We start from the raw sequence: 15,046 nt of genomic DNA, 5'->3' as shown, positions 1-15,046 counted from the left end.
AAACCTAACGAAAGCAGTTGTTTGCTGTTATTGGGGTGAGGGGGGGGAAGACTTTGAGCTATTAAGTCCTTTCCATACTGGTCTATACCAGTGACAGCAGAAGAAACAGGGTTCATGCTTAGTATTTCTTTTCTTTGAGGCATCAGTTTTTACAAATGAAAATTTCAGAACAGATTATTAGATATTTCTTATAAATAAAGATCTACAACACAAGAGGAACCAATGACCCTACCTGCTGACTTACAAAGCATTCAGGGTAGCACACAAGCAGGCAGCATTCAAACATAATGAAAAACACAAGGCCATTTTTGTGAAGGAACACTCAAGAAATCAAGGCACAGAAATCAATAAAAAGACAACTAAGTTTCCATGGGGATTTTCACGTACATCAGTGAAATGGCATTAAATTCCTACAGCTTTAGCCTCCTTACATCTTTATCACCAAATGTTCTTTGTGTTAAGAATACTCATGATAGGATGGCAAAACATGTGTCTGTACAGTTACATACAATGCTAGCAAAATAAATTATCTAACAAGTCCATAAACTAATGTTCAAAAATTTCAGATAATAAGTATGCCTTATGGAAATCAGCATCATTTTTACATGTCCTAGATATTTAATATAATAAAAATATCAAACCTGCCTTTTCCCCCATTTTATTTGTGTAGAATTGCATTTCTCAGTTTTTTTTTTCCAGACTGATAGTTATTGCAGAAAAATGTAAAACAAATATGCTGTTGCTGATAGCAACCACCTAGTGATTTTACAGCATGGAAAAGTTTCAGATTACAGTTACTTAAGAACTCTGCATGTGGGTGTGTTTGTTTAGGTGTGAGAGAAAGCTTACTTAATCAGCTGAAAGTTTATCAGCAAACACACATAGTACTATTAAATTCTGCTACAAATTTAAAATAGTGGTAAAGGCAGGAAGATTTCACTTTCATCAGGTTACACCTATTTCAGTTATTACAGTACAATAATGGTCAGAGATCAAATTTTAAAATGTAACTATGAAACATGAATTTTAACAAGTGTCAATCCTGAAAGTCTTGAACAGATATTAGATCAATGCCTTGTGTTCCAGGTAGTTCCACTGCTCAGAAGGTATGAAATATAAGTAGACCCAGTCTCCTCTTATTTATTAGATCTATAACCTTCTCAAGTCATCTTGTACAGTAAGAAGTATTTCTTCTAAATGGAAATCAAACAACTTTGTTTTGAAATTATGAAACAGGATTTTAAAAAAAGGAAAAGGACTCAACCGAAGTGAGCACAGTAATATACTTTTTAGAATAAATCTAAGCTGATTCAGCAAAACATAATACAAGTTACTGCCTCTCAGCCTATCACATCTGAAATGACTACATGAACAATTCTTTAAGACAGCCCAGCTTGTGTACCTTTGCAATGGACTAACGCGAAAGGAGAAACTCCATTCCTTTCCAATGCTTTTCACCTAATCACAATGTTTACCCATTTTCTAAACTGTTGGTTAGGAATAAAGAAAATACACACCGAAGGGTGTACTTGAAGAAAGCATAAAACACCAATGCTGCCAGGAGAAACTGCTGCACATATCCGCTACCCCAGCTGTATGTTCCCACATATGTGTCTTCTGCCTTTGCTCTAGCACACACGCTCTTGAGCTACAAGGTGAAGCAGCATGGGAAACAATTCAAGTGAAACCTAAGGTGCGCTGGGCTAGCAGGGCCTCTCACCCCCATAACAACATGACCACACAAGCACTTGGCCTCCCTCTAAGAGCGGACAGGCAGGCCAGGCCACCTCCTTCAGCAGCAGTAAGGCTCATAGATCTGCGGAAGCACGGTGTTACTGGGCTGGAAGCAGAGCCGACAGAAAGCACCGTCCTCTGGGGCAGGACAGGAGCCGGGCTGCTCCTCACAGGGACACAACAGGCTGCACAGAAAAGATACCAAAGCTGCCACTGAGCCGGCACAGCTCAGTGCCCAGCACCAATTTCCAGGTGGAAAAACAAGCTGTGCATCACTGGCCTCCTCACTGCCACGTCTTGGCTCCGGCTCTCTAGGCTCAGAAGCAGACAATCCCGGTACGAGAGAAACAATCAATCCTCTTGTCCTTTCATAGACCCTTGGATAGATTTATTGGTCTTGGTAAACTACTTCCAAGGAGTCAGATAGTTCCAGTGGTTTTGTACCAGCGGGATACTCTCAAAAAAGAAAGCAACCCGCCCCAAAACAAAGAAATAAAGCCCTAATGGAATGAAATGGTCCAGTAATTGTTTTGGAAGTGAACCAGTGAAGATATTTGGAAAAATAATACAGGCCGCCCATACAGAAATAAAAACTGATGGAACAGTAAAATGCCATCTCAAAAAGTATATCTAAAATGATCATCTATTTTCTCTCTCAAGAAGCCCAATTCTAGGCAGGTAAAACTTGTCATAGCTCTGCGGCAATTCTATATTAGCTGAAAATTCAGTCCTTGAATCCTAGAAATTCACATCTGAGGAGAGAGAGAAGAATGGAATTCCATATATGCCTGAGAACATCGGCATTTTGGCTAGTAACAGAGCTGGTTCCTAATGCTGCGTTTCATTAGTAAAGCTAAAGGAAAAAAATAAAACCAATGACTGCCCCATGAAAAATTAGGAGAGAAGTATTGTATAAACCTTTGTTAGTTTAGCTGTTATGAGGCTATTGCATAAGTACCCCATACTAATTTTATTGGCTCATAGCACATATAATTTGAAAGTATTATGTTACCTGCATAAACCATACATACGGTTCAGAATGTCAGTGTAATCTGTCTGTGGGAACGGTAATGTATGGTTATGGAATAGAGATGGTGTACATAAATTATGCAAGGTATTTTCTAATCCCCACAATATTTCAAGGAATGGGACAGCCGTTATGTAAGACAAAATGTCTCCTACACCTTTCTGACAGATAGGACATGAACATTATTGCTTTTCCCTGTTCTTTCAGGGCAGGTCATTCTCTCAGTTCACTACAGTAATGTGCCACTAATTCTAAAGGCTTCATCATTCATTCAGATTTCAGCATTTCATTGTGGTGGAAAAGCTACCATTTTCCATTTGCTTCATATGAACTTAATTACTTTTTACCATAGGAGTGCCAAAGGAATAAGAGAGCCGCCTAGATGAAGTTTACAACAGTGCATATGATGAACAATTTTGTTGGTAATATCAAATGGCTGTTTGCTTTTTCTTAAAAGTTGCCTTAGAACTGCTGTGAAACATTCAAAACATCTTAGTCTCATAATTAAACGAGGACGGCTCTGTGATGAGACCCAGGAATATAAATAGCTGCATCAAGTGGTCAACTGCCACAAACTCCCCGCATCACTCTGCACAAGTCATTTGATTCCTCTGTACTTCAAGTTTTCATTTCATTTGACAGACTGACAATGCTGCTATTGACTTTTTTTAGAATTTAATTTGACTAAAAGATACACTTATTTTAAAGTTATCAGAAAAAAGTTGTATTTTAAATTTAAACCACAAATTTCACTATCCAGAAACATGATTCAGCAGTGAAAATACTGTTACACTGTTATTTCTCCTTAAAAAAACCAAATAAATCTGTATGTTCAGAAGCACAGGCAGGCCTGTAGATGTAGATTTTGTAAAAATGTATTCAAATTAAGTATATCAAACAGCATGGCAATTCATGTAAGAATATGAAAATCCTATTTTTACCATTACGTTTCAAGAACTTTCTTCTTGAGACCAGTTGCTTTAGTTGGAGCAAACCATTTTAGTTATGCTGTACTACTGCATACGACAGGCTCAAAAGGGGAGACTAAAAGAACCAACAATTCCAACCCTTGCAGTGACAATTCACACTACAAAATATAGAGCTAAATACAGGAAGAAATTAAAACCAAAGGTCTCTTCTAATCTTGTTGGAAAAAAGTCCCCTTCAGACCTTAATCAGCAGCTGAACTTTTTACCTCCAGTACATGTGCAATGTTCACCAAACACTGAAGTCATGCTCTTCGGCATAAAGAGCAAAATGCCACTGCGCCTGAAGCTTCTGTAGTGACAAGGATTCATCAGGTGTGTTACGATTGCGTGTCACAGATGCCAAGATGATGAAAAACCTTTGCATTTTAAGAGGCTCTGTGTTTCAGGTTTATTTGGATACGCCTTCATGAAGACTGAAGGAGGAAAAACTGTTGGATTAACACCTGGGTTATTTTTCTGTAACTAGAAGACAGCAAAAATCTCTCTTTTACCTTTTATATTTTTTATCTATTATTTTTAATCGCTGTTGGAAGAAAATGAAGAGATTAACATAAGGACATCATCCCCACCAACACAGACTAATTCTAATTAGCTTCTGAGAAGCAGAATACTTTTAAAGGTGCCTCTTTTGTTAACCCATATATTGCTTTAAAATAATGATTTCTGGTTCAGCTAACCCATTTCTTGGCCTGACTGCATGGGATACAGTTTTTTGCCCCATTTCAGATATCTTCTAAAGGAAGTAATGATTTGTTGACTTGTGCTCATCATACTCAAGCAGTTATAGAGAGATAATAGTCATGCTGTCATTTCTTCCAATTTATAATGCAGAAGTCAAAATATGCATTCTATAAATCATTGTCTTGATTTGCCATTGCTTATAATTTGTTGAGTCTTCTCAATCATTGTAAACTAGCAATAACCATGGTAATGCAGTTATGCCATGTATTTCTGGTATTATACCTTTGCAAAGCGAATGTAAAAGAGACTGAACAAAGCACATGGCAAAAGGCGATTGGATTCCATGAGCTCAAAGAGTTTAGAAGATCATCATATCAGTTAAATCGTGGTAGAACAAAACCACATGCAAGTGTTTAGAGGCTGTGCTCTAATACAATGCACACGTACACAGAGAAGAGGTCCAGTTCACTGAAGCATTACAAATCAAAAATGCAATCACTTTCTTGTGCTTAAAGTGCTCTATGAGGAACTGAAAGGTTAATGAGCAAGGTGCCTTTAATTGCTTTTTTTCTAAATAGCTGGCCCATAAACTAAACACAACTGCCTTTAAAAGCTCCATATTCCAAAATTTCTATAGTAAACGTTCTTCTGTTGGAATTTTCTATTCGTGGAACTAGACTATAAATAGGGATATAATATCTTTAATAGCTTGCAGACACCATACTCTCTTCAAATATCCTGACTTTGCTAGAGGCTCTAATGACAAGAGCGAAATAGCTTAGATACCACTGGGAGCAATTTGTCAGTGCAGTGCACAGGGTCCTGTGTTTTCCTGTCGTAATTAGTGGCTAGTGCATGCTCACTATTACCTGAAGTTACTGTAGTAATTCCAGATTCAACCATATGTCCACTGACTAGTGGAGTGTGCATGTGTCTATGGTTGGATAATGTACCTTCTGTAAATTGTTCCTGTTAGTCGTTTGCAATTTATTTCATGTTTCCAACAACAGTCTTGAACTGGCAGTGTCAGCGACACGTGTTTTTGACATTACTGAGAACACAGACAAGAATGATTTATGCTGTTTTTCCCCTTCTCAGATTGAACAGGTATAAAAATTGTCATATGTAGAAAGTCATAGGACAAAGAGAAAGTTTTAGAAAACTTGACTTAGATGGAAGGTGTGAAGATAAGAGTTTTATGTTACCAGACTTAACACCTGAAGAATCATTCCTCAGCTACTCAAAAGAAACAATTATTTTTTCACATTATAAATTCCTTACATAGGAACTCCTGCCCTACACTTTTGTACGGTCTTTCAAAGTAAGTGCATCATTTCTTCCTGCTTTGGTGGCAATACTGCCCGTTACATTTCACACCAAAATTCATGCCTGTCTTGCTCAATTACAGTCAGTGACAAAAATCCAATTACATTCAAAGAGAAGCAGTATTAAGCCTGATCCAGATAAAACTTATTTTCTCACTTTTACTGGATGGACTCCAATAGTCTTAAACAATAAGCGCTTTGAAAACGTTACAACTGCAGCTTTCGTCATGAGCCGTGTGCTCTACGCTACGCTCACCACTTACAGAAGATCAGGCTCACGAGGTGTGACAAAAAGCAAGATGTAGAATTTCACAGTGGGAAAGGACATGCACCGGCACAGCACCTGACCGCTATTTGGGTGAGAGATTCTGCTCTGCAGATAAACCATTTCTTTTGTCAAACCAGAAAGAGCAAAAGTGGGACAACAGTGGGAGAAGGCAAGGTGACAGCAGCTCGCACTCAATGGTACTGTCGCAGCACTGTGAACTCAATGCAAAAACTCACCCAGTGACTTCATGCTTCACAAGCCAGCATCCCCTCCTGACCCGTGCTGTGCAGCCACACTCTTCAACGTTTCAGTTGACTCTGAAACGAAGAACAATATATTGGCTCTAGTAACAGTGGCAGAAGTCTTTCTGACAATATAAACCAATATGATTTACAAGATGAATGATGACATGCCCAGTTTAAATCTGCCCACTGTGCCACCTCTGGAGGTAGCGGAGTCTCACAGGCCTGCTACCGGTAACAGAGCCAGGCTCTTTGCCTCGCACAGCAAGAACTTGTATTTAAAAAAAAAAAACAACAAACAAAAAATGCCACAACGCTGTTGGTACTAACAGCAGGACCATACTCCTGCTCATCTTGCAGGTCTGCACTGCATCATGGTCTCGTACTGAATCCAGGGTGTTAAACGCATCACCCAGGAATACGTGGCCTTGAAAACAGGTCTTTGCAAACCTTACATCAGGAACATCCAGAGTACCCAGAGTCATACCAATAATCAATGTAATAAATTGTTGTTCCTTTGCTTATTTTCCATCCTTTTTTTTTTTAATCCTCACTTTTTCCCCTAAGAGGCCATAGGATTTCACTTGCTTGGTCCTACTTTTAGCCAAAAAACTTTTTCCTGAAATAAAAAAAGCATGTTTTAGGAAGACACTGAGTCTCTGCAAAGGACTGCAAGCAAGCAATGATAAAAAATCACAAAGTGTTGATAAATTATTCCATTAAGTTGATAATCTTACCATAAAAGAAAGATTCAGTTTTCTGTAAACTGTTTCAAGCTTTCACTTCCTGCTGCTGGATCTTATTGGTGCTTTTTAGGTTAAATGATGGTTTGGCATAGCATTTGAAGGTGTGGGGTTTTTTGTCACCTTGTTGAATTTTGGCTCATGCAGTAACTAACTTGTTATAAAATTCATTGTAAAATAGGGGAAAGTATTTACTTGACTACTCCAGTAGTACTAAGAAACTCTAGTTTCACATTATAGAAATTATTTTCTGCACTATGGTCATCCTGGCGTTCTCTTAACGTATATTATCTTTCAACCTGAACAAGTGTTTGCACATTTATGAGGAATAAAAGGGAAGATGCTTGTTGCATTCGGGGAAAAGCATACCTGTAAACAAAAAAGCAAAAGACTTAGGCAAATTGGAGGTGAATTCTGTGCCCAAACTAACCTGAGGCAAATAGACAAATGATGGGTCAGATCATTTCATTGGTAGAATCCAGCAAAAAGTATCTCCTTGCTCAAGAGTGAGTAAAAAAAGAAATCTAAACATAAATGAAATGATGAAATTTTCTTGCTTATCACTCCCAATGCCTAAAGATCCCTGTGTAGCTGTCGAGACCCTTAGTTTCAGGCAGAAAGCGTTCCTCCAACCTGATAAAAATTTCCAACTCAACAGAATGCTAAGCACGTCCTCATGAGCACCCTCAACCCTTCTAGGATACAAACACAACTGCTTTGGTAGGGGACAAACACTGGTGCCGTATTCTCTAGGTAGGGAGAGAACTCCATGTGTTTTCTCAAAAGTTTGGGCCAGACCAAGCAGCTGACTGTCACTTTTAATATACTGTTGAATTTCCTTACACCTTATATTTTCACTGTGTAAAAGAAATTTAATAAACTTGGAGATACCGTTTACAAGGCAAATTATAAAACACCTGAACTCAGCAACTTTCACCTCAACATTAAGAGTGATGAGGCTCTGAGAGACAACATACACAATTTTTTGTCAATACCATAATGATTTAAAAGCCTCTTCCCCAGGGCATGGCATCTTTTCCTAGCTGAAAGGGCAAGCTTAGGCTATTGCAACATTAAACAGCTGATGAATGACCTTGTTGTCACACCTGTTTTAGGGATTGATCGTGTCCAATTAATTCCTAGAAGAAATCAATCATTCTTAGCTAGCTCATTTACATTAATAAGAAAATATTAATTACTTCACTGCCTATAAGTATTGGAAATAGAGGTTGCATTTACAGTTTGGCCTCCTGGTATTTCAAAAGGATTCATTATCTCCTTTTATGAGAGCAAAACAAATAAACCCACACAATTTTCCCAGTTATTCAGGATTAAAATCAGTTATTTCTCTACGCATTTAACTAACAATTGGATGATATAACAATTAGTCTTGTATTGTTGGCTTATTTTTTATGGGTGTAATTTTTATCATATGCACTAGAAAGCACATAATCATTTTCTTCCATTGCTAACTTTATGTTGAGAGAAGCACTGTGTACAGAAACTCAAGACCACAATTACGATTTCCTGTTCAGATAGTCATGAAGTCTAACACGCCATAAGAGAAACAGGGATACAAATGTGCAGGTAAAAGCAGTTCGTATCATTTCGTTCCTGGAAATGATCCTTAGGAAAACATTCAAACTGAGTCTTCATGGTGGGATTTAAAACTCATGACGACTGCCAAAAATTTAACTAACGCTTTATCAGATGCTGGGATTAGCCTCTTTGTGAGCTACACACTGCGAATAGCCCATGCCTGAGCATTCATCCCAGACTTTCTTCCCAGAGGGAGAAATATAATAGGAAGGTGCATTTCAAGACGAAATTCAGAATTTGATTGCTATATTCTCTGTTCAGTGCGTACTGCTATCATTTCTGGTAAAATGTCCTAGTTAAGGGTTACAGTAAATTGATCTCACAATACTACAGGAATTTATCATGTAATAGAAAAGGAATTTAAGAGCTGAATACCAAATATTATTAATAAAACAGGTCTGTGGATAGAGACAGTAAGGGGATACAGTTTATATTATTACCTGATCCTACATTAAATTATAGAGCTGGTAAAATTAGAATTGCAAGGACAAAACAGACTTTCAATGGGATTTTTCAATTGGAAACTTCTGAGTGGGTAGCACAACAGTGGGTATTTACTCCCTGCATCTCTTCTGCCCCTAGAACCAGCCCACGAGCTCGGCTTCTCCCTTTGGATCAGAAGTCCGAGCCCATCTGTGCAGAGAGACTCTGCTGCCACCCTCTGTGGTATGTGAGATGATTCAAAACACTAACTGTAAGTAAAATGCCAACCACTCTAATTAAAGATTTAGGGACAAAGATCTCTAGTTGTGAAAGAACTGACACAATGAAAAACTATTAGGATATAATTGAATATGGAAAGTAATATCAGTAACTCTAAGGTATTGGCACACAAGGAATTAAAGTGGTGTTTGTACATGAATGACTTCATTATTGAAGTAGTAGCTACATTAACTACCTTAACGTCTTTTGAGGCTACATTTGAAAAATGATAAAAGAGAATGCATCTTAACTGTGTGTTTATCTCTGGTCCAGTTCATTCCTACAGACATTTTTTTTCTAAGACATTAAAAAAGTATATAGGTAAGGGAGAACAAACACATAATTTTTTTCAGGTTGTCTATCATCTCTTCATCTGAAATTCAGTACAGGCACATAACTGATTAATATGATGTGTTTGGTCAAAATCACATTTAATCCCTCAAGAGACAGATACAATACTGAGAGCAAAGCATTTTGAAAAGGATTTATATTAATTTACTGATAAAAAGCTATTTTTCCTGACCATACTTGTGATTATTCAAGTCTATTTTATACCAGGGCAGATAGGATATTGTTCTTTTGCTCTCACCTCTGCGAGAGCAACCCCTATTTATATAAGCACAGTTTCCTACCCTGCACACACAGCTACATTTCTCATTCACTACCTTAATATCCTTGCCTGTTAAACCATCGATCCAAGTGGTCATTAGGGAAGGCAGAGGCTGAGTGCTTTAGCAGAGCGGCCAACACCAAATCAGAAGTCTTTTGATTTATTTTTTTTAATCACGACATTCACAGACCCAATGCTGTCCCCAGCAGTAGGAAAGCTACTCAGTTTTGGTGAAGGGGAAACCTACCTTTTCTCCAGGGCCTACAGAAGGGAGCAGTTTTCTGCGTTTTCTCCTCACCATCTCCACTTGCGTTTTATTTATTTTTCTGTAACTCTGCCCATCAAACTAAATAAGATTCTCAAGCGGATGGTTCCCATGCTAGTGGTGCCTCTTTGCTGTATTCTGCATGGCAATGCTGTGGGGTCTTCACTCGCACTCTGCAATGTGTCATTCGTCCAAACTCTTCACGAGGAACAGAATTTAGCCTTAAATCTTCCATTTTTCAAAACCAGCAGAACTAAAATTAGCCATACAACTTTAACTTAGCTTTCTAGTTAAACAGTTGGATGGTTCCCATGCTAGTGGTGCCTCTTTGCTGTATTCTGCATGGCAATGCTGTGGGGTCTTCACTCGCACTCTGCAATGTGTCATTCGTCCAAACTCTTCACGAGGAACAGAATTTAGCCTTAAATCTTCCATTTTTCAAAACCAGCAGAACTAAAATTAGCCATACAACTTTAACTTAGCTTTCTAGTTAAACAGTACCTGAAAATCCTACTGCCATATGATCAAAATATTAGTCTGTCTTCATGACTTAAAAAATATTCTCTTACACGCAAGAAAAAAAAAAGAAATCACTCGTCATTGTCACTGAAGAACAAGAACATTAGATCCTTATTCACCTAGTTGGGGGGTGGGGGAAAGAAACATTGCGTGCAAAACAAGAATTCATTTTAATGCATTGTTGGGCTTGACATTTCAACCGGACATTCTGAATTTAACACGTGTTCTTTCAGTCACAATGGGGCTCATATATTCACCTGAATGGTACCAATCTGCTTATATTTTTTCCTAAATGAACAATTTATTCTACACCATTTATCCTTATTCTAGTATCTAGATACATACTGCAAATTACTAGAAGAACATATGATTTGTTTTCTTCCAGATTTTGTTTAGTAAGGTTATTACAAGGTAACAGACACGTCACAAGAAAAATAAGGAAAAAAAGCAACTTAGTATCCAGATGCCTCCTAGTATATCACTTGTGGAGAGTTACAGTACTGTTTGACAAGAGGTAAAATGTTTCACCTTTACTGTTTTCAAAAAAAAAAAAAATCAGTGGTAGCAAAATGTATCTGTCTTAGCTATTTAATGGGCAAGTAAAATCTTCCTGATTCACTTCACGCTCCTTACCAATCTTCTGAAACAGGAACATAACAGTTTCTTCAATCGCCATTTTAATAGAGAAAATAGCAAAGATCTGTTTCTCTTTATCAGTAAAAAAGGGAAGAAGGTGGTAGGGGAAGAGGCTGCAGCCTGTCATTTCTAATATCTTACTTCCCATGACAGTTGAGATTGTTTTGGTCAAGAGTTTGCAAATTTGGGCTGCAAACCTCAGTATGCAAATACGAGCTGCAAATATATAGAGGGAGGAGGTTACAGACATCACACTTTTTCCTTTCCCGTTTACACTTATATTAAAAACGGAGTTCCAAAAACTTTTAATTAAGCGTCCTTTGCACAGCTACCTGGCAAACTCGACGAGCATGCTGAAATAATAGGGGATGTGGACTGGTGCATTTATTTCAATAAATGCCATATGGATTTTGGAATTCCGTAATCATGGATCTGGCACCTCTTTATAATATATTTGGGACAGACTGAAACATTTTTGCAAAATTGCTATAACCAGGTGCTTCTGCCTCACTGAGGCTAAACTACCTTTTACTATTCAGGTTTCCTATAAGGAGGACAGAATTGGAAGTCAAGTATATATGGTCTACACTGGCCCATCTCTTGCCTGCCCCTCCCCGATTATTTCTTTACTTTCTTAATAAAGTCACACTGAAGGGCCTATTACTTCCTAGCTGCTCCGGTAGAAGATTCTGCAGTTGCACTTAGCTAGTAAAAGGTGTAATGATACATTACTTGGAAAGAAAACATCTGTCTTCATGAACTGAATTTTATAAGAGAAAGCTTAAGTTTATCAAAAAGCAAGACTTGACATAGTGCAAGTACGAACTCCCTACAAGCATCAGATTTAACCTAGAAATAGTTAAAAGCTGCTAAAAGACTTAACTCATGGTCAACATGCTGAGTACATTAGAAAACATATCTTCCCTGACAAGCAAAAATAAGACTTAACTCTCACTGAAATTTATCAGAGACTCAGGTAACCGAGAACAGTCAGTTTTTAAATAGTTGAGGTCAATTATCCCTCACTAAGAGAGGGAATGCCAGCAGCTTCTACCCAACTTTTCCCGTTAGATCTCCATGCAGAAGGAGCACTGATAAGGGGTTTTTTTGTTACTATAACATTTGTAACATTACTGCAACATTTGATACTCACCTTTAACATACAGGGGGAGAAGGGAATGACTTTGACTAGTATCCTTGGGTATATCATTCATCAGGAGCCTCTGATAGCAATAAGTATTCTAACAGACAAAAAAAACTTATGCCTGTTAAAAGCGTTAAGAACAAGCTCAAGTGCAGAGTTTCCATACCAAATGCCAAAACTACATAACGCAGGGAACTGTGGCTAGACAACATAAGTTCAAACTTCATGCTTTATACTTCTAAGCAGTTTTAAACGCTTATAGACAGTGTTCATATTCCTTTCGATACCACAAAAGTACTGACTCGGTCCTAAGGTCCACTGACATGGTGCTCTCTTAAGACTGACCACCACCACAAGTTCCAGAAGGGGGGACAACCCCATTTAAGAAAGAGCAAGACATCTGCCACAGCTGTAGCTTTTAGAATATGTTCATCTGCAGATCTCCGTAACGTCATTACCTCACTGACATGATACAGCAAGGAATCCAAAGAAAACAGTCATATTTTTGACAGGAGATTAGCAGCATGTCCTTCTAACTATTTAGAGGGTGCTACCCTGGAATATCTCTTTTGTTTTAGAAGAGGGGGAAGAATAAGAACTTATGTATGTCTTTATTTCCGTACAAGTTAGAATAGGCATTATTTCTTTTCCCAGCTAAACAATATTCATCCCCTTGTACTAATTGTTTCCATTTCAAAATCACGAGATCCCTCCCACTCTACTTTTGTGGTACAGAAATATCTGCCATAGTTGTATACACTATTTTATGTTGTAATACAGACTATTACTCTAGTTAGCTTCAATGCAGTTTATACTTTTTAATATGTTTGGGTTTTTAAGCTTATAAGCAGAAGCAGAGCACCTTCTAACCCTTCCTAAAGGGACTTCATTAACAGAAGAAAGAGAGATGTCTCAACTGATCTTGAAACTATAAGAATATGGGCTACAGGAACTCTTTGACAGGTACCCCACACAAAAGGTTAATGAAGCATAAAGCCTCTCTTTGCGGTATTCACATACACTTCCCCCATCTTCCTCCACTATTCTTTTGTCACACTGCTCACTTTTGGTAATACTAGCTTACAGAGCTAAATATACATGAACATGTTACCTCTGCATTACAATATTCATTTTAAATGACAGTGATAAGGTCAGATAGAAACTTCCCTGATAAGTTTTGTTCACAGAAACTGATTAAACATAAAAGAATGAAGAAAAAAAAAATTGTTATCTAATAAAAAAGTGTGTTGTCCACTCACTTTTCTGTTTCACAAAACAAAAATAAAAATCATGTAATAGACTATGGAAAAAGGAAGAAAACCACACAGAACACCCTACATTTTACTGCAGTTTTCTTACATGATAATATGCAAGTATTTCCTAATATAGCAACTAATAAAACCTTCTAATTTTAGAACTTTTCAATAAGCTTTCCAGTTGGCTTTCTCTCACCTTCACTTAGACCCAGGGGCTAAGTCATGTGCAAGAGCTATAGAAGCATGAAAGTGGCCACCAGAGCAGGCAGCCCAGTGAAGACAACCACTACTAAATTAACCTTGAATTTCGGGGTTTTCATGTTTGAAACGCCACCTTCCCTTTGAGCTTTTGGTCAGGCTCCAACAGTTAGAGACATGACTACCATGACCATATCTGAACTGTAATCTTTTCTAAACAGGAAACTACTCTATATTTGAAACAGAAAGCATTTTTATCGTTTTATTAGGTGAGCAGCAAGTACTGAAAAGGAATACATTTCCTGCAGTGACCAGAATTGACAGTGCAATTACAAGAAAGCACCAGGCCTCCCTGAAAGACTTCACGTGCAGTCAGAAACAGCGTGATCAGCAGTCACAACAATTCTTGGTTTTCAACCCAAAGTGAGGTACGGTTTTCTTGCCTTTCATATCAAATAGAGTTAAGCAGATTTGCTGGATTTCAGAAGTTTTCATGTTGTTTTTGCGTTCACATGTTAGCGCTCTGCTGCTTTTCTCAGATATTCCTCTACTTCCATCAGTAAGTCAGTCCACACACTTAGGCCACAGACTTTAAAGTCTCCCTCCTGTGCCTTCAGGAGTTTCAGAGCAGCCTGGGTCTGCCCTTTGAGTAGCGCAGATCCCTGACAGAGGCAGGTGAAGCGCTCCCTCAGCTCATCCCAGGACAATTCAGCTTCATCAAAACAACTTTTAACCCACTGTCCCTGCAAGGGGTCATAGAGCAAGTGGCTTCCCCAGCTGGTTAAAAGGTCCAAATAAGGTCTGCTTAACTGGGGATAGTGACCAGCTAGGGAGGCAAGAAGGGAGCCTGGGAGGAAAAGGCAGAAGGCAGAAAATCGCTCCAGGTTCCCCAGCAGCCAGGAAAGCAGGGGCCCGGCAACGGATCCATCTCCTGTTCCACTCGCCTGGTTTCCGTCTAGGCTGTTCCCATCCCGACCCCCGCCTCCGGCCTGCTCAGCGCCACTCCCCTGCCTCAGCAGCAGCAGCGCCGCCGCCGCCACCTCGAAGGCCCGGGGCTGGGAGAGCTGCTCCAGGACACCGGACAGCCAGCGCAGCCGCCCCGCGGCCT

General features: G+C 38.7%; 1 protein-coding gene across 1 annotated transcript in view; it reads right to left on the bottom strand.

The window, feature by feature from the left end:
* Nucleotides 1–14,453: 14,453 nt before the first annotated feature.
* FANCF (Fanconi anemia complementation group F) overlaps nucleotides 14,454–15,046 on the bottom strand; it is a 1,163-nt gene continuing 570 nt past the window's right edge. The window contains exon 2 of the mRNA XM_009278771.1: nucleotides 14,454–15,044. Within this exon, the coding sequence (XP_009277046.1) occupies nucleotides 14,454–15,044 (591 nt within the window). The remainder of the gene's footprint in view (nucleotides 15,045–15,046) is intronic.

The sequence above is a fragment of the Aptenodytes forsteri genome, unplaced genomic scaffold (genome assembly GCF_000699145.1).
Source record: "Aptenodytes forsteri isolate BGI_AS27 unplaced genomic scaffold, ASM69914v1 Scaffold418, whole genome shotgun sequence".
In the NCBI taxonomy this organism is placed as follows: Eukaryota; Metazoa; Chordata; class Aves; order Sphenisciformes; family Spheniscidae; genus Aptenodytes; species Aptenodytes forsteri.
The sequence above is the reverse complement of the archived record's forward strand: the minus strand, read 5'-3'. Positions and strand labels throughout refer to the sequence as shown.